Source organism: Pristiophorus japonicus, chromosome 20, assembly GCF_044704955.1.
Source record: "Pristiophorus japonicus isolate sPriJap1 chromosome 20, sPriJap1.hap1, whole genome shotgun sequence".
NCBI classification, from domain to species: Eukaryota; Metazoa; Chordata; class Chondrichthyes; family Pristiophoridae; genus Pristiophorus; species Pristiophorus japonicus.
In genome coordinates this window covers 42,435,360-42,454,157 of record NC_091996.1, presented here as the reverse complement: position 1 = coordinate 42,454,157, position 18,798 = coordinate 42,435,360, and the positions used below count along the sequence as shown (strand labels likewise).

Genomic DNA, 18,798 nt, shown 5'->3' with positions numbered 1-18,798 from the left:
AGGGGTCGGCCTTTTAAGACTGAGATGAGGAGGAATTTCTTCACTCGGAGGGTTGTGAATCTTTGGGATTCTCTGCTCCAAAGAGCTGTGAATGCTCAATCATGGAGTATATTCAAGGCTGAGATAGATAGATTTTTAGACTCTAGGGAAATCAAGGGATATTGTGGTAGGGCGAGAAAATGGAGTTGAAGTTGAAGATCAGCCGATCTTATTGAGTGGCAGAGCAGGCTCGAGGGGCAGGATGAGCTACTCCTGCTCCTAATTCTTATGTTCTTATATTCTTATGTAACAGCTTTACTTCTAAATCAACTGATAAGATACACTATTCCATCCCACATGGCTTAACGTAAACGCAATAGTCATCTACTAACTAAATCTCTAGGCTCTTATAACTAGAAATCAAACTCTGCATTTGTATACAGTGCGCTAGTTTCACTCACAGCAAATACTTCCAAGTGCACTATGAATAATTGCACTGCAATGGTTTGTTCATACAATATATTCGAAAAATAGCAAAGCTGAGTCTGAGCTTGTGTCTTTATTCACCTTTGTCTTCAGTAGTGGATAGTTCCTTTGCTACTTCCCGCTTCCGGTCTTCTATAGCAGTGTCCGCCCCAGTCATACCTGCAGACTGAAGTACAAATAGGATTACTATAGTTTATAGATTTGTTTCCAAACAACACTTAGTTCTTAAATAGGTTGAATTGGTAGTTTATTATTCTCCACTTAGTCCCTTTTCTCTACAGAGATAAAGTACATAATTTCTAATTTGTGCAATTTGAAAATTATCAGTGACCAATGAAAACCAGGATTAGTTGAGCTTTCACCCAATGAGTTCAATGTCAATGTCAGTGATTCTACTGGCTTATGAAATCATTCCTTTTATAAGGTCAATTTCATGCAGGTTGAAGAAAACATGGTCTTCTGCTAACCCAAGACTATTCTCACCTTCTTAAGCAACAATCATTTCCCCATAACTTTGTCACAAATTAGGTGGCAAAACACCCAGGAACCTATGCAAGCAGGAGTACATGGACACACTCGCGCCATGCCTGTTCATGCATCAAACAGCAATGTTGGGCTGGCATAACCCATTAGCATGCAATGACAATTTTGTTGAAAAGAAAAACAGTTTCCACTGTGCTTGGGGTGATGCAAAACAAACAAAGATAATGAATATGTTGGCCTTCACAGCGAGGGGATTTGTGTATAGGAGCAGGGAGGTCTTACTGCAGTTGTACAGGGCCTTGGTGGGGCTTCACCTGGAAAATTGTGTTCAGTTTTGGTCTCCTAATCTGAGGAAGGACGTTCTTGCTATTGAGGGAGTGCAGCGAAGGTTCACCAGACTGATTCCCGGGATGGCAGGACTGACATATGAGGAGAGACTGGATCGACTGGGCCTGTATTCACTGGAGTTTAGAAGGATGAGAGGGGATCTCATAGAAACATATAAAATTCTGACGGAACTGGACAGGTTAGACGCAGGAAGAATGTTCCCGATGTTGGGGAAGTCCAGAACCAGGGGACACAGTCTAAGGGTATGGGGTAAACCGTTTAGGACCCTTCTTCACTCAGAGTTGTTAACCTGTGGAATTCCCTACCACAGAGAGTTGTTGATGCCAGTTCATTGGATATATTCAAGAGGGAGCTAGATATGGCCCTTACGGCTAAAGGGATCAAGGGGAATGGAAAAAAAGCAGGAAAGGGGTACTGAGGTGAATGATCAGCCATGATCTTATTGAATGGTGGTGCAGGCTCAAAGGGCCGAATGGCCTACTCCTGCAGCTATTTTCTATGTTTCTATAAACTAGAAAGTGCAAAGTTGCATTCACCAAGATCGAGTGAAACACTTCGGAGGTCCAGACCGAGGGGCACAGTGGATAATTTTGGTGCTCCAGCTCGAATTCAGGTTAATAGGAATCTATGGCTGCAAGTTTGTTACTCAAAAAGCAGCTAGGTGAAGAGGTAAATAATGAACAGCAAGAGTAATCAGTGGACCATTTATTGAGGCACAAAAACTAGGTAGTCACTATTCTACTGATCATGTTGTAAAAGGGAACCAGATGTTTAATTTTATGTACAAGTCACATGAATGTTTTAGTGTTGAGGGAATTTCTGATGAACACACCAAATATACAAGTAGCATTATTTATAATGTGAGGGAAAGTGAAGCAATCAATGCATAGAAATTTGCATATAAAGCTATATAAAAATATATTGACAATCGCACTAATATGGTGAAATGATCTTTCTAAGAGGTGGCACCCGACATGTCAAAACTAGTTCTGAAGTTCAGACACACTGTATGGTTAGCATCATTTGCCCGATACGGGATAAATGGAGAAGATCCAAGTGGTAGGAACTGTACTTCAATGGTTTCTATATTGACCAGCATTACAAACCTATCTGTCCTTCCTGCTGCCTCGATATCCTTCTGATCTCCATCAGCAAATTTGGAATTTATTCACTCAATTTGTAAGTCCAGATCATTAACATATATAGCAAGAGAGTGTGGCCCCAATAAAAACATCTATTTCAAAAACGTCCTTTCACTCAGTAACTTTGGTTTTCTGCTCTCCAGCCATCTCTTTTCATAGAAGCACATTTCCTTTAATTTCATGTGACATTTTCTTTGTCACGAGTCATCTGTGGTACAGTACCTTATTTCTAAAAAAAATCAACAACCACATCCTTCATCCTCTGTTCAGTTTCTTAAAAAAAAAAATTGCAGAAGGTTGGTCAAACAACTCTCTTCTTTTAGAAATATATGCTGAATCTGATCAACTTATTTTTCTCCATATGCACATTAATTTCATCCTGACTTTAGTAGCTTATCGATAACTGAATTAAGATTAACAGGCCTATAATTTTCTGTTTTATCACAGTCTCTTTTTCTGAAGAGGGGAGTACCATTTGCCAACCCCCGGTCCTCTGGGACCATTTTCTTTTCCACCAAATTTTGGGAAGTTAATGGGGTACGGTAGCATAGTGATTATGATATTGGATTAGTAATACAGAGGCCTGGACTAATGATCTGAGACACGAGTTCAAATCCCACCACGTCAACTTGGGAATTTAAATTCAAATAATTAAAAATAAAAAGCTAGGGTCATTAATGGTGACCGTGAAACTACCTGATTGTCATAAAAACCCATCTGGTTCACTAACGTCCTTTCAGGAAGGAAATTTACCGTCCTTATCCTATATGTGACTCCAGACCCACAGATTCTTAACTGCCCTCTAAAATGGCCCAGCAATACATTGTTGTCACCACCTCCTTCTCGAGGGCAATTTGGGATGGGCAATAAATGCTGGCATTGCCAGTGACGACCATATCCCGTGAATGAACAAAATAAAGTTAGTCAAACCCTATTATTTCCTCCCCAACTTCCCTCAGGAGCTTTGGATGCAGTCAGATCCTGATGATTTGTCCACCTTAGTTTTCAGCACCATCTTTCTTTGAAAAATAACTTCAATTAATTGTTAATTGAACAATTTGAGAATCTGCTTCCATTATGAAAATGTAAGCAAAGTACTTATTTCGGATTTCTGCCGTTCCGTCCCTCTCTATTACAACTTGCTCTATTCATCCGCTTACTAATATGTGTCTACAGAAAGTCTTTTTATTGCTCTTGATATATTTTGCTAATTTTCTCTTGTGCTCTTTCCATCTTTAGGTGCTTTCCTCTGTTCTTTAGTTTTCTTAGCACTAAATGCTTCCTTTTTCAGTTTCAAATTTCGTTTAATTTCCATATTCATCCAAAAAACCCAGCTCTTAATGCGCTCCCATTTTTCCTTACGGGAATATATTGGATTTATTCCCTTTCAATCTGTGGCTTCAATGTTTCCCATTGTTGACCTACAGTAACATTTACCAATTGCTCCTTCCATTTAATCTAGGAACGGTTCTATGGATTCTACAAGGCGAAAAAGCTAGACTAACCACTTACAAATATAATTTGCCTATTGTTAAAGCAAGCTTGCATTGTATTCTACAGATACATTATTATCCAAGTTTCTTTGATTCTCCGTCGGGAACAGTCATGTTCTAAACCTCACACCCACAATGTAAATGGCCAATCCTAGTCTAGAGTAGATAGGTACAAACAGAATCTGTTGAAGTGTATGAGTGGAAACTACTGTGGCAACAAGAGCAGGTCAGAGGCTGGGTATTTTGTGGCGAGTGTCTCACCTCCTGACTCCCCAAAGCCTTTCCACCATCGAAAAAGGCACAAATCAAGAGTGTGATGCAATACTCTCTCCACTTGCCTGGGCGACTGCTGCTCCAACAACACTCAAGAAGCTCGTCACCATCCAGGACAAATCAGCCCACTTGATTGGTACCCCATCTACCAACTTAAACATTCACTTCCTCCACCACAGGCGTACTGTGGCTGAAGTGAGTACCATCTACAAGATGCACTGTAGCAACTCGCCAGGGCTTCTTCTGCAGCACCTCCCGAACCCTTGACCTCCACCATCCAGAAGGACAAGGGCAGCAGACGCATGGGAGCACCATCACCTGCAAGTTCCCCTCCAAGTTACACAATATCCTGACTTGGAAATATAACGCCATTCCTTCATCGTCGCTGTCAAAATACTGGAACTCCCTCCCTAGCAGCACTGTGGGAGTACCTTCACCACAAGGACTGCAGTGGTTCAAGAAGATGGCTCACCACCATCTTCTCAAGGGTAATTAGGGATGGGCAATAAATGCTGGCCTTGCCAGTGACGCCCACATCCCGGAATGAATTTGAAAAACAGTGTTTGAGCTTGTCCAGTTAATTTGTTACCCAAGTTTCTGTAATGGACTCCTCTGTCCATTAACAGAGGGAGGAGGGTCTCCAGGAAATCTTTCAACCCACCGATCGTAGCAGATAGGTACAAGTGGGGATGTTTGCTAATGGTTGCAGTGTTCAGTTTCATTTGCAAATCTTCAGATAATAAAGCAGTCCAAGCTAGCATGCAGCAAAACCTGGACGACAATCAGGCTTGGGCTGATAAGTGGCAAGTAATAATTGCGCCACACAAGTGCCGGGCAATGACCATCTCCCACCCCTTGATAATCAATGACATTACCACTGCTGAATTCCCCACCATCAAAATCCTGGGGATCACCATTGATTAGAAACTTAACTGGACCAGCCACATAAATACTGTGGTTGCAGGAGCAGTTCAGAGGCTGGGTATTCTGTGGCGAGTATCTCACCTCCTGACTCCCCAAAGCCTTTCCACCATCTACAAGGCACAAGTCAGAAGTGTGATGGAATACTCTCCACTTGTTTGGATGAGTGCAGCTCCAACACTCAAAGAAGCTCGACACCATCCAGGATAAAACAGCCTTTTTGATTGCCACCCCATCCATAACTTTAAACATTCAGTTCCCTCCATCACTGGCACACCGTGGCTGCAGTGTACCATCTCCAAGATGCACTGCAGCAACTCACCAAGGCTTCTTCGACAGCAACTCCAAAATTTGTGACCACTACCACCTAGAAGGACAAGGGCAGCAGGCACATGGGAACACAATCACCTCCAAGTTCCCCTCTAAGTTAGACACCATCCTGATTTGGAGATGTATCGACCGTTCCTTCATCATCGTTGGGTCAAAATGCTGGAACTCCCTCCCCAACAGCACTGTGGGAGTACCTTCACCACATGGACTGCAGGAGTTAAAGAAGGAGGCTCACCTCCACCTTCTCAAAGGCAATTAGGGATGGGCAATAAATGCTAGCCTTGCCGGCAATGCCCACATCCCAGGAACAAACTTTTTAAAATATTGGAGCAAAACTGAGATTTAAAAAGGAAGCATTGAATAAATGTACACTATAAAAGGTAGACTGTTAGAATTGCAAAAGCTATAGAAAATAAAGCAGAAGGCGAGATTAGGAGTATGAAAGATGACTGGTGGTCAATCTAAAGAGAAATAGCAACAGTGTATGTAAGCACATAAAAGGAAGAAACTACTTACAGATGAAGGAGGCCTATCAGTACTGTCTTGGGAATGGAGGTGTTTATTCAGTGTTTTGCAGCATTCTACAGACGATACTATCTGGGGAGGATGTGGGTGATAAATATCCAAGTGACACTTTAGTGAAAAGTTAATGGCATTAAAAACCAAAACGTGACTTGGCTAAAATGGTAGGCACCCTTAAAGTCCCAGAACTGCAAGCTGGACAAGAGGATGGCAGAGGCACTAACTTTCATTTTCCAAAGCAATTCAGAATTGCGTATTAATGCAACAGACTGATAAATGTAGACCCCTGCTCAAGACAGGGGAAAAGGGATAAGCCAGGAAATTATAGGCCCATTAATCTTACCTCAGTTGTGGGTAAAGTTCTGGAGTCCATAATATGGGGTGAAATTAGTGAACACATAGAAAGGCATGGGCTAAAGCACATCATCCCTTTAGCCACTTTTCCTTCACCCACTTATCCCTTCTTATCTTGCATGTGGTCACTGTAATGAATTCCACAGCCTCACAACTGTGTCAACAAGTTTCTCCTATATTTAATCTTTTATCTATGACCCCTTGTTCTAGATCCCTCAATTACTGGAAACAGTCTGGTTCTATCTACCCTGTCTTAGCATTTCAAACATTTCTCTGGATTCTGCAGTATTCTAATTTGTGAAAAAGCCAGAAGATAAGTAATAGCTGCAATTCCACACAGCAAAAAATGTAATACATTTTTGGAAGGGAAAGATGGCAGTGAAAGGACGATATGATAAACAGTAAGACTTCACAAAGTACAGAGAGAAGATCTAGGGTTACGAGTACATAGATCTATAAAGCCTATAGATCGAAAAAGCCATTAAAACGCAAATGAAATTTTGGTTTTAATGCATACTGGCACTGACTATAAAGCAAGGAAATGTTGTTGAATTTACATAAGATATTAGTTTGGCCACAATAGTACTGTATGCATTTCTGTGCATCGGTTTCAGAAAGGATATCAGAGCAGTGGCAAGAGTACAGTGAAGACTCACCATAATATTCGGAATTACACATTGCAATTGAGGAGAATGGCTCTTTTCACTGGAACGGAGAAGATAATAGACGTTTTTAAAATTATGAAAGATTTTGAGAGGATAAATAATGATTGTTTCCATGTGAATTGGTAACAAGGAAGCATAGACTTAGAATTTTCACTGGAAGAACAAAAAGGGAAAGTTAGGACACAGGGTTGTTAGAACATGTCATGCTTTACTACAAGTGGAGTATTGAAGCAAAGATTGTAGCGTAATTTAAAATGAAATTGAGTAAGTATTTAAAAAGGCAGAATATAAAAGATGGGAAAGGGTAGGAAATGGTATTGGAGTAGACAGTTTCAAGTGAAGAGCTAGTACCAGCATGATGTGCCCAATGGTCTCCTGTGTTGAAAATTCTCTAATTGTATGCATGCAAACAGCTGTAGCGATTGTCAGGCAGGGCTACTTCAGGGATTAACGTCACTGTTGACAATCAAAGTTAATTTTAAATAGGATAGTAATTCTATCCAGAACATCTGGGTACAGCTTGAATATGTTGGCTAAAGAAGTTCTGGTAAACTTCTGATGATTCTGGCACCCGCCAAGGTGACGGATTGGTGGACTGTAGTGACATCAAGAGAGTCCTGCTCAGATGGTCATTGGGAGGAGATGCCTTGTCTTAAAAACTAACGGGATTTCTCAAACTTAAGCCATGACAGGATATTACTGCTAGCTATTGTTTTCACTGTGCTGAGATCATTGCAACTGACACAAGTAAATTCAAATAGCTCCTTCACACTAGCACCCAGAGACAGGAAACCCTAGGATCTCCCAGTCTGTTCCTCTAACACAGTGCCCGAAGGGCAGCTCGGGGGTTTGGATTTGCGTATGTGCTTCCACACACTCAACTTCCAGTGTAACAGAAGACACTTCATTCCCTCTTTTAAGAGCACTGGAATCTATATAGAAAACGGGCAAAGAAAAACAGAGGCAGCAAAATAATGGTCTAGAAAAAAGCAGTAGAGAAAGACCTTCCTGTGTTATAGTTGTTCCAGATTTTGAGGTTTTTTTTAAAAAACAAATGGAACAAGCTGTAGACTGAAAACGCACACAGAAGTAAAAAGAAAATACCTCACTCACTAAATGAAACAGTAATCAGGCAATTCATGCTGTCTGCAAGAGGAAAACGAACTGATGATCGCCCAGTAGGAGTCACACTTATAGGCTGGGAGGAACGACGGAGATTGTGAGAATGCAACTAAAAAGGTTCTTTAAAGGAAATTTGGCAAGCCATGTGAAGTTCCAATTTCCTAACTGGACTGGATGAGCTGACAAATAAAGGCATTATCTGAAGTGCCTTGTGCTTGAATGAACCTGTAATTAAACAACAAATTGTACTTTGAGGTAATACTTCTTTCTGCACTGTCCAAAGGTTTAGGTGTTATTCCACAAAATTTCCAATAAAATAATTTGATGAAACCTTAACTACTAATGCTATAGGTTCAACTTACAGCAAATTAAAGCTTTGTAATTCCAGTTTTGAACTATTCATTTTGCTCAGTTCAATCTTTACAATCAGGGATAATCAGGGATGTGCAGATTGAAATACTGAAATCAACTTATTTTTCTCACAGCTATATCACAAGAAAAGCAGAGTAATTTGTAGAATTAAAATTTTAATAAGATTTGGATGGAATAAACTATTTAATTTTTATACTTGGTTTGAAACTGTAGTTCACAGACTTTCAAAATTTTCAGTGATATAAAAAAGCAATGTCTTATTATTGCCAAATGCATTACTGAATAACTGGAATTTAAAATAATTTGATGTAAGCATTTTTTCTACCCAGTCTCCCAAAATGTATTACAAGTTGCAGTTTCGAATATTACATTGTATAATTATTTATAACTCTCAATTTAGTGAAGGAGCAACACAATGGAATTATGGGCAAATGTTTGGAGCACAGCTGTCCTATAGAGTACGTATTACAGAGGGACAAGAATCCCCTCGCAAAAACTTCCAACTTCCGAGAGATAACTTCCCATCTGCAAGTGTCAATAATCATTCCACAATGGATGGGGGATAGAAAGCAAAGAAGGGGTTGCTTTTTGCTACCTTACTTTATTACATGGACTGTGTATCAAGTGATAGCATTCTAAAATCTTTAAATCTCAGCACAGTAAGTTTATACAGGAATACAGTTAATATTATTGTAGAGACACTTAATCTTTTATTCCATTTATTGATGGTATATGGACAAAAAAACTGTAATCTACAATTACTACATAAACAGTATATTAACTTTGAATTCAATAGTAGATCGGATTGAGAATGTGACAAAGTCAACATTTTTTATCAATATAATGCAAAGCTACTTTATATAAAAGTGTGTGTGTTTTTTCTTTGCCAAGATAAAATAATTTCCCTGTGTAGACACACCATATGCAGCACTATCGGGAAAAGGGCCCTAGATATTTTCAGCTCTTGTGTTGGCTCCACCTACATCAAATTACTTCCATCTTACTGGCTAATGAAGTCTCGACGATACCTTGGAAAAAAAATCCACGAGCTGCTCACGAACTGAAGCTGTTCGCTAGGCATTTCATATTAAAAGTTCCCTTCATCTGTCTTTCATTTTTCTCTCAGACCTAGCTGTCTTAAGTTATGGTGGACACACTACACAGTACTTCATTTCATGCTTTAAAAAAACTGCAGTTATATTACAAATTTTCATTAGCAGTTAAGAAAATGCTGCACATTGCTATACTGCTCATCAACAATGCACATCAAGAGCTACATTTCAACTAGACCTACTGAAGGAAAAAAAAATGTCACACAACACACTGAAATGCTTAAAAAAGTCAACTGGATGCTGGAACGACAGCCAAATTGCCAACCCACTCCAAATATTTTAACTGATTCAATAAATGTGTGCAAGAGCCCAGCAGAGTGCACAATACTCTACAGTCGAGATGGTAAAGAATGTTGTTTAAGAAGGACTACAGCCGGCCATGAACACTATGCAACACATTTAATAAAAGATTCAAGAGGCAAAGTTAACCCATGGACAACTTTGCTCTATGCAGCACAAGTTATTGAAAGTTCAAAAACTACACAGGTCAACAAAAGTTTTTTTTTTGGTAACTAGTTAATCAACATGCTTCTGGGCTATAAAATGCATGGGATGCAATTTTCCACCCAATTTCAGACACTGATTTTGCTCATATCCATCAGATACAAGAACTGCATATAGATACTATAAAGTGGTGTTATGAATAGAATCCCCATGTCCTGATAAACTATAAAAAACTTACTGTAAATTTAACTTAACTTCCAAATTACAGTTTCCTACAGCCAATAAAATAAATATCAATGCCATTCATTTTCTCTATCTGCCTTCAGGTCACTGTTCTTTCAAGTTCATAAATGCTTAGAAACAAGAAAAATATGGAAGCACAAAGAAGTCTACAAGGAAGGAAAGATAAAGCAGTGTTTTTTTAAGTTTAGCAGTGTTTAAGTTTATAAATTTAAATCTTTCTCACCAGAAAACTTCACAGAAAAACTGAGGCCTCCTCAGCTTTCTTTTAACATCCATCTTCGTCTTGAGATATACAGCATAAATTCATGCTGTACAGTCACCTACAATCCTTAAGACTATACAGAGTTTAATTTTCATTTAAGCTAAAGAATTATGTCACCAGATACCTAGTATAAAATGCCCATTATACTGTGACAAGGTATCTGAATCATGCAATTTCAACTGCTGAAATGCACAATACCATTGCTTGATTGACATCAATAATGTTTGCAGATTAGGATTCTGGCAATTTTAGATCACATGTATATATCACAAGATTGGCCTATCTTGATAATTTATTGGGGAAGAAATTGCTACACCAGTTTAAAAAAGTACTTCCAACTCACTGGTTATATTATTTTGACAGACATGCTATGTTCTTACTGTATCCTTTATATAGTTTTAGAATTGCTAAACTTCAGGTCCACAAATATCTACCAAGTTACCTCAAATAACAAGTGCACTCTTTCTATTCTCAGCTACTTGAAGAAATATTTCAATTATCAATGCTGTAACCATCGCAATCTATTGTGAAGCAATATAATTTATAATTTTTAATCATTAAATAATAGTCCAATTTAAAGTTACCTTGTACTTTTGTTCAACATGATTTCATACTGATCTTTAAATTTAGGACAACCATTTGGGAGAATCACTTTGTTTGGTGATAAACTATGTGGGTAGAAAGCTCAAAATGTTAGGTCACAAGCAGCAGGCAAAAGTTACCTGTCCGGAAGTCAAACTCTTCAAAAGTGGAGATCTACAGGTCATTTTGATACTTCTCTTTGGACAAAGACTCAAGCAGTTGTAAACCCCAGTTCCTGCTGAAAACAGTTTCTCTGCTTCTACTCTTCATCTCCCCCTATAGGCTATAATTCAATGACCTGAGCATGCTCAATGCAGACTCTTCACTGCAGATTCAGCCATTTCATAACATGACTCCTTGCAGACACAATTATCTGCCATTTTGAGGCTGATTGAGACAACACTTCTTGGGTTTAAGCTCTCGACAATCTACTCAGGTAATTTCATGAAATGGTTTGGTTAAATTAAGATATATTTAATAAATTAGATTCTGATCTACGTTTTGAAGCTGTGAAAGGTAGAACCATGCAGAGAAAAATACATATTTCTCTTGGCAAGTCTAAGCTGTTCATAACACACCAAATTTCAAATAAAAAAATACTGGGCAATTCCTCAGGTAGAAACAAGCAACTAAATCTTCGAAGTATAAAATTTCAGCAACAAATGCTTAATCCAGTACCTGTATGACTATAATGCAAAAGAACTCAGTATGAAAATAAATACATGCTCCCAAGCCTTTAAAAGTCAGCTATATATCATTCTTGGATGAAGCTCAACCAGACAAACTCATTTCTAGAGATCTTATTTGACTTAACCCATCTTTATTTATTGGAAGATCTAGTTTTAAAGATAACAAAAAGGGGATTGAGTGGTGGAAAATACTTTACACATCTCCAAATAATTTGTTTAATTACAGTATTACACACAACTCATTGTAATTCAATAATGCTACTGGTGCAAAGCCTAAAATTCAATTCCAAGAAAGGAACTGCTATGGTATTTTAGTAGTCTTGAAATATAATATTTAACAGCACGAAAACCGTAGCCATATACAATTTCCAAACATTAAAAGCACTGTACATGAAGTTTGAAGCAAAATATAGATATAGTAATTCTTTGAGAAACTATCACCTCAGCTGCTGGATACAGGATTACACAATTATTGCCATGCAAATAAGAATTTTTAAAATAGAGTAATTTTGTACTTTATCCCAATGACAGATGACATACACTAATAAAATGCACCAATTTCTTTATGATCATTTGTAATGGCAAAAAATGTAGCATTTCAGTTGAGTGTAAAGCAGCAATGAGTTAAATTATATATAAATCACCAAGAATAATTTAGCACATTGCTACTCTACCTGCAGAAATGCTACTTTTTTTGCCATTACATATACTGTATATATCACTAACAATGAAATGCAATCTCAATATTAACCATGGCTAAAATCCTTAAAAATAGAATTTGCAATACTAAAACAAGTTACACCAATTTGTGTTTAAAAGTGTCGAACGCAACAAAATGTAGAGCAAAACAACATAATTGATAAAGCAAATGCATAGCTTAATCAACTCAAGTTGAATGACAAGCAGAAATGAATTCCATCTGCAACTAAATTTGTTATCAAACAAAATAGGATCAAAATAGCAAGAAAACGTGATCACTGTATATTCTGAAGCCATTGTTTCATATCACAATGACAGTTAGCAGCACAATGTGACCTATGCTGTGTAATATTTTCTGGTAATTCTTATCCTATGAAGGCTGCACACTACAGTTGAATGAATGCACAGTATACCTTCAAGTTAGGGGTGTAATCTTCTGAATCTTGGACCATTTTATGTTGGTGCAGAGGAACCCCTTGAAAATGAAGTCTGTGAACACCCACTCATAAATCTTCTGTACATAAATAAACTTCCCATTAACTCCAGTAATATGAACAAAAAAGTGATTACATTTTTGATGAATTTAGGCAATCACAAGCAAGTCTCATCCTTCCTCATATGCACTTTAAAAACAGGGCATTTATGTATTTGAGTTGTGATTCTCTACCTGTGCTGTGCTCGCTAGCATCAGCCATGGAACAGCTGGGTATTGCAAATGGCTTCAGTGCCCACAGGCTCGGGAGGAGAAAATAAATCAGCCAAGGTTCTAGGCTTGTGTGTGGATTTCAATAAGGGCAGAATCAGGTTTGGTTGTGATGATCCCACTGTCAGCACTCACTGTCCATGCTTGCATATGAAGAAGGTGCTGGAGGCTGACAGCATTGGTGAAGGAAAAGTCAATGTCTTTTGAAGAGGAGAGAAAAGAAAAAAATTTTTTTTGAAGTATTGAAATTAGTGACTGAGGAGCGTCTAACATATTTTTAGTGATAAAATCACGCTAACAGAATTAACAGCCTATTAATATATAGGGCATATTAATAACGGATAATCTGAAAATAATTACAAGTTTGTTTCACTGCAGCCACTTTCCCTAAAAAAAAACTGCCTGCAGGCCAACAATAAAGAGGCAAATCATTTAGAAAATAATCTTTTGCAAACTAGAATTGTACTAGAAGTAGAAAATGCTTTGAATTGTGATAGATGGCATAAATGGACCATTGCATTAATTTAGTGAAAGGGCAATTTTGTACGGCACATTTGCATCGATATCTGAATTGGGACAGCCCAAATATATTGTGCCGTTTACAAGCACAGCATCAAAACGATACGAAGAACACTAATCTGTTCTGGTTATATCTAAATCCAGATGTAAAACATCAGTTTTCCAGTCCAGTGTGCACCTCAGTTCACACGAGGACAAAATCTGAATTCATATTTAAAATGCTCAATTAAAACAAGACACAAACCTTTATCAGTTCCAAAAATGCATGACAATTAGTGGATAAAATTGATACTTTCTCCCATTTCTGCTGCAGGCAAATTTTCAAATAATGCAAATCAACTTAACCTTCTGTCTCCCAGCTGTATCCCCTATGGCTTCCCCAAGTTCTAAAATCTCATTACAGACCAATATTACTACAAAGTCCTATGATGCTAAATTTCAATAATTAGCAATAATCTACAACCGAGATTAGAAACCTATATAAAAAAAACCACACACATACACACATGCACACAAGGAAAGTCATCTACAACCATTTAGAGAATAGCACAATAACCATTGGACAAAATAGCTGAGGGAAAAATTGGTGTTATTTTACATTCAAACACAAATTTATGATATAAACGTACAGTATAACTGCAAGCACAAATTACAGGCATTTCAGCTTGTATATGTCAATTAAGACAAAGGAGAAAGGGTAAATGTTTTCCATTGTAAAATACCAAAACACCATAATGCTTAATATTGCAAGCACTGCAGGCCAGACATTACTGTTACATCATGATTACAACCATTTCACCACTTATTAAAAATACTGAAGCTGTTTTAAATCCATACATTTCTTTCCTTTGGCAAGAACATCTCCCTGTCAAGATTCTTTGTTAACACCTCACTGTACTGCACTGCTAATACCCCTGTACAACCAATTATTGAATGTGTCAATTTATGAAATTCTTTTGACAGTGTATCAATCCTCATTTACAAAAGCAACAGTGAAATGGCAAATTTTGTTTGTTTGCTCCACAGTATTTCCATCTATCCATTGCCTTTCATAATTACAGTACTAAGTAGACAGTGAAATGCCAAATGATGGTATCTACAGCATAAAATGTGCTATCTTCTAAATGTCAGTAGAGGCAGACCTGTACAAAAATCCATAGACAAAGATAGAAATTGCTTCATGATAAAAGCCAGTAGGCTATTGTAATACACATTTATGAAGAAAAACACAAACAAATTAGCTAATTCAGTCCATAACTCATATACAAGGCCTTTCTTTTCATAAAATCACCCGTGTTTACCTCAGATTCAAAGAATTGTGATCAAATGCTACAGCTTCCCAACAGGGTTTAATTCACTGAAGTGAGCATGCTCAATGGAGACCAGTTACAGTACTGTATTTGAAAATTCAACCATTTATGGATACTAGTTGCTTGCAGACACAAGGTCAATAATTTTCAATTGAATCAGTTGTGACAATAAACTGGGGATTCAATTCATTTTGCACAAGTTGCAGTTTTAATAAACCAAGAATTAAGCAGGTTGCAAAATTACTCCCAAAGCGCAGAATTATATACAAGAGTCAATGAAATAGTACTAGAGGAAAGCTTGAGCATCTATTCAAATTACTCCAGCTGATATCTGAACATATCTTTGCACAAATATTTGGTACATCCTACTTACTGGATTACACTGAAAGCAAGGAGACAATATCTAATTGTGCTACTTAGCAAAATACTACAGTAAGTGCTGCATCAACAAGAATGAAAATATACAAAATCCTAGATAACATTATTTTGTATCCCAATACAAAGCTGCATACATTTACTTCAAAATGTCTGTTAAACTTCCTCATTCTCCCAGGTGTGTGGAGTTTTTATATGTAAATATTCAAAAATGTAGACATTATGGCAACCAAACAATTTACTTTAAAAACAAAACCTAAATCGAGCAAGATCCATGAATAGAAAAAGGTTTCAAAATAACTCAGAATACAATGGATCAAGTGTAAAATCATGTTATTGATTACAGCAGTTCTACATCGAAAAATGGCTCAAGTGTATTAAAACACGTCATAATATGCTAATGCAGAATTTCATTGTATTTCAACTGCTGCATTTGAATATATTGGAAACACAAAACAACTTACAGGCTGGGTATGGCACCTAAGTTTACAAATTCCTCAGAGATTGGGCAGGGGGCTCTGCTGCAGTTTTACACAATATGCTTATTTCACAAATATGAGTGGCAATCTAGAGAAGCAAACAAAATGCCATTTTTTTAAAACCCAATAACCAGTTATAATTACCAACATTTAACACAAATGATTTATACAAACTCATTTGTGTCAAAAGGGTTTGGACCATAATTTGACATTGCTACCAAATATACTGTACAGCTCTGCATTTTGTGAAATAGAAGATTTATTAGACTAATCTATTAAACTATTACAGCAAGAATGAAGACAAAAAATAGCATTCTTGCATATCATTATTCTTACTTACTACCACTGCACTCTACCAATTCTGCTCAGTGAGCTAAATACTCTACGATCAAAATCTAGGATTGCAATCAGAAAATATTCTGGCTTGTATTTAGTTTCAATCCCCTGGCAACACTAACATTTTGGAGGACTATAGAAGCACGCCTGCAATACATCCAAAAATAGTACAAAATTAGAATCAATTATATTATAATTATAAGAAATATATTCCATTAGTTCTTCAGTTTATATATCCAGACTATGTACCATTATTGTAGCTTCAAGTTCTAAAAAGTATGGTGGAATTTTGTCAGTTATTACTTTAAGGGCTAAGTTAAATTAAATCGCTAAGCTTTTGCTTATCATGAGATTCGACTCAAGTTAATTTAAAAATGCGGCATGTAATTAGAAGATAACTACCAGATACGTTTGAATGAGTGACACCATCAATATGAATTTCGTTGGGTTTCTTGATGCTCAGTGAGCAAAACTAATTCTGAAGAGCAATTAACATCTTCTGGTGTACCAAGCTATATGAGGTATCATCTGGTCTACAGTACAATAATGTGATGGCCAGGACCAAGTGAAAAAACAATCCTCACATTATGAATATTTTTCAAAGATGTTAACCGTTACTGCTATCGCAAAATGCCCACCAGTCAGCTGACACCCATAGAATCACCCAGCCGATCTCAAAGGTCAGATGATTGCAATTGTCTGTAATAGTTGGAATTCCTGTCAATTACCAGAAAGACATTAACTTTATGACAGTTTAACAAAGTTCCAGCAAGGAATGGTAGTTAGATCAAGGTTCAACATGGTTCCAATTGCAAAAATTAAAGCCACTGCTTCAAATTACTATTTAATTTCCATAATTTAGTAATTTTGCAAAACAAAACATTGAAAATCTCACCTTGAACTATGGGGTCATGTGATTCAAACTAACTTGTCCCACCTCTCCCTACAAATTTTAATAAACGTTAATCCAAGAACTCGCTCATATAACCCAAACATGGATGTTTACAAAATCTTAAAAAAATATTTGATCACAAACAAAATGTTCACTAGATGTCCTCTAAAATACACTACATTTTCAAGTTAAATTTTACCAGATTTTATTGGCCTTGGTAACAGCTCTGCACATAAAGAAAAAGTACAAACTTAATACTGCTCAATGTTATAATACCCTATCTTTGCTTAGTGTTGTAACAAGTCAATTGATGTAGCATCAATGAAACCTATCAGAGCTGTTGGCCGATATGCTTTTTCCTTCAATGTTACACTAATGCTATAATTGGAATTCCCTGTATGCATGGCGCAGTCTGCAGACTTCCCAATACACATACCAAAATTGGTTAGCAATTGCATTCCCCTACACTTATGGTACAGTCTTCAATATACAGCATAAACTGGTGAGCAACAGCCAAATTGAATTTAAATCTGAAGCTGTGCTTGCATTCAAATAGCAAGCTTCAATACATGCCTTTGGCAAAAAGAAGCAACTCCATATCTGTTGCACTTCTAAATGCAATAAGCATTGGCTCACCAACACAGAAATTCAAAATCCACTAGCAGCCACTAATATACTGTTTATAGATATGGTTTTTAAAAGACAGTATCTCAAGCTCATTTTAAGACACTTACTTCTTTATGGACTCATAAGAATAGCTTTCTGCTCACTCTTCATAAGCTCCATTGTGGCATGCTGATCATGTTCAAAGATGCTGTCACTGCACAGTACTATTTTGCTGCAGCATAAATAGTGATTCCTAGCACATTCTTTACATTTGAAGACGAGAGCAGATGGAAAGCTGCTCAATTTTGACCAGGCAAGTACCAGCCTATTTGCACGATTTGTGAACAAATGCACATTTGCTCAAGAGCTTTGTTTTTGGTGGGTGTGGATGAAGAAAACAAAACAATTATCCATGTTTGCTCAATAGTCCATTTCTGCACCTTCGGGGCTCATTCTTCACCCAAAGAACTTAAAGGAGACAATTCTGCACTTCAAGCTAAGTACCCTGTATTTTGATTTGATCTGTAGTACAATGCTTTCCAATAGCCTAGTGAGCAAAGGCACCATCCAGTGTTGTTATAAATCACAAAGCATAAAGCCCTAAATTTTAATTCTGGTTTATGATGAACTGGCTATTTTCAGCTGAGGCAACAGTGCGGTCACAAGAAGTGGTCTCGTACTCCCAGGCTTGGGAAGACAAAGATCGATAATGGTTCCTGTACCTATTTTCTGTCCAATTATCTCAATTGGAAAAGTACGTATGAGGACTTCAGGCGGGCGAGAAAAATTTTAACCTCAGCTGTGATGTCCTTTGATGAAAAAATAGCCCGCCAGTACAAAAAGCAGACACCATGGAAATGTACTCCAGCAAGTGTCAACATCTTCAGCAGTACCTTAGCAAAAAGGTATTATGGAGGACAAAAAAGATTTTTTGACATAAGATAATTGTGATTTACAGAGCTAAATCAACATGACACCAACAAATCAAATATATTTAATGTTCTTTTATCCTCATAATCCTCTTTCAACACAAATAAAGCTCTCGTCTCCAAAGCAG

General features: G+C 37.3%; 1 protein-coding gene across 8 annotated transcripts in view; it reads right to left on the bottom strand.

The window, feature by feature from the left end:
• The window catches only part of LOC139232504 (histone-lysine N-methyltransferase EHMT1-like), a 159,542-nt gene that overhangs the window by 102,136 nt on the left and 38,608 nt on the right, over positions 1 to 18,798 (bottom strand). For 6 of the 8 annotated variants that reach the window (XM_070862817.1, XM_070862819.1, XM_070862814.1 and 3 more), the window contains one exon: positions 547 to 631. In XM_070862817.1, the coding sequence (XP_070718918.1) occupies positions 547 to 631 (85 nt within the window). Of the gene's footprint in view, positions 1 to 546; positions 632 to 12,934; positions 13,011 to 18,798 lie in introns of those variants that run through there. The other 2 variants (XM_070862815.1, XM_070862820.1) reach the window with 2 other exon arrangements.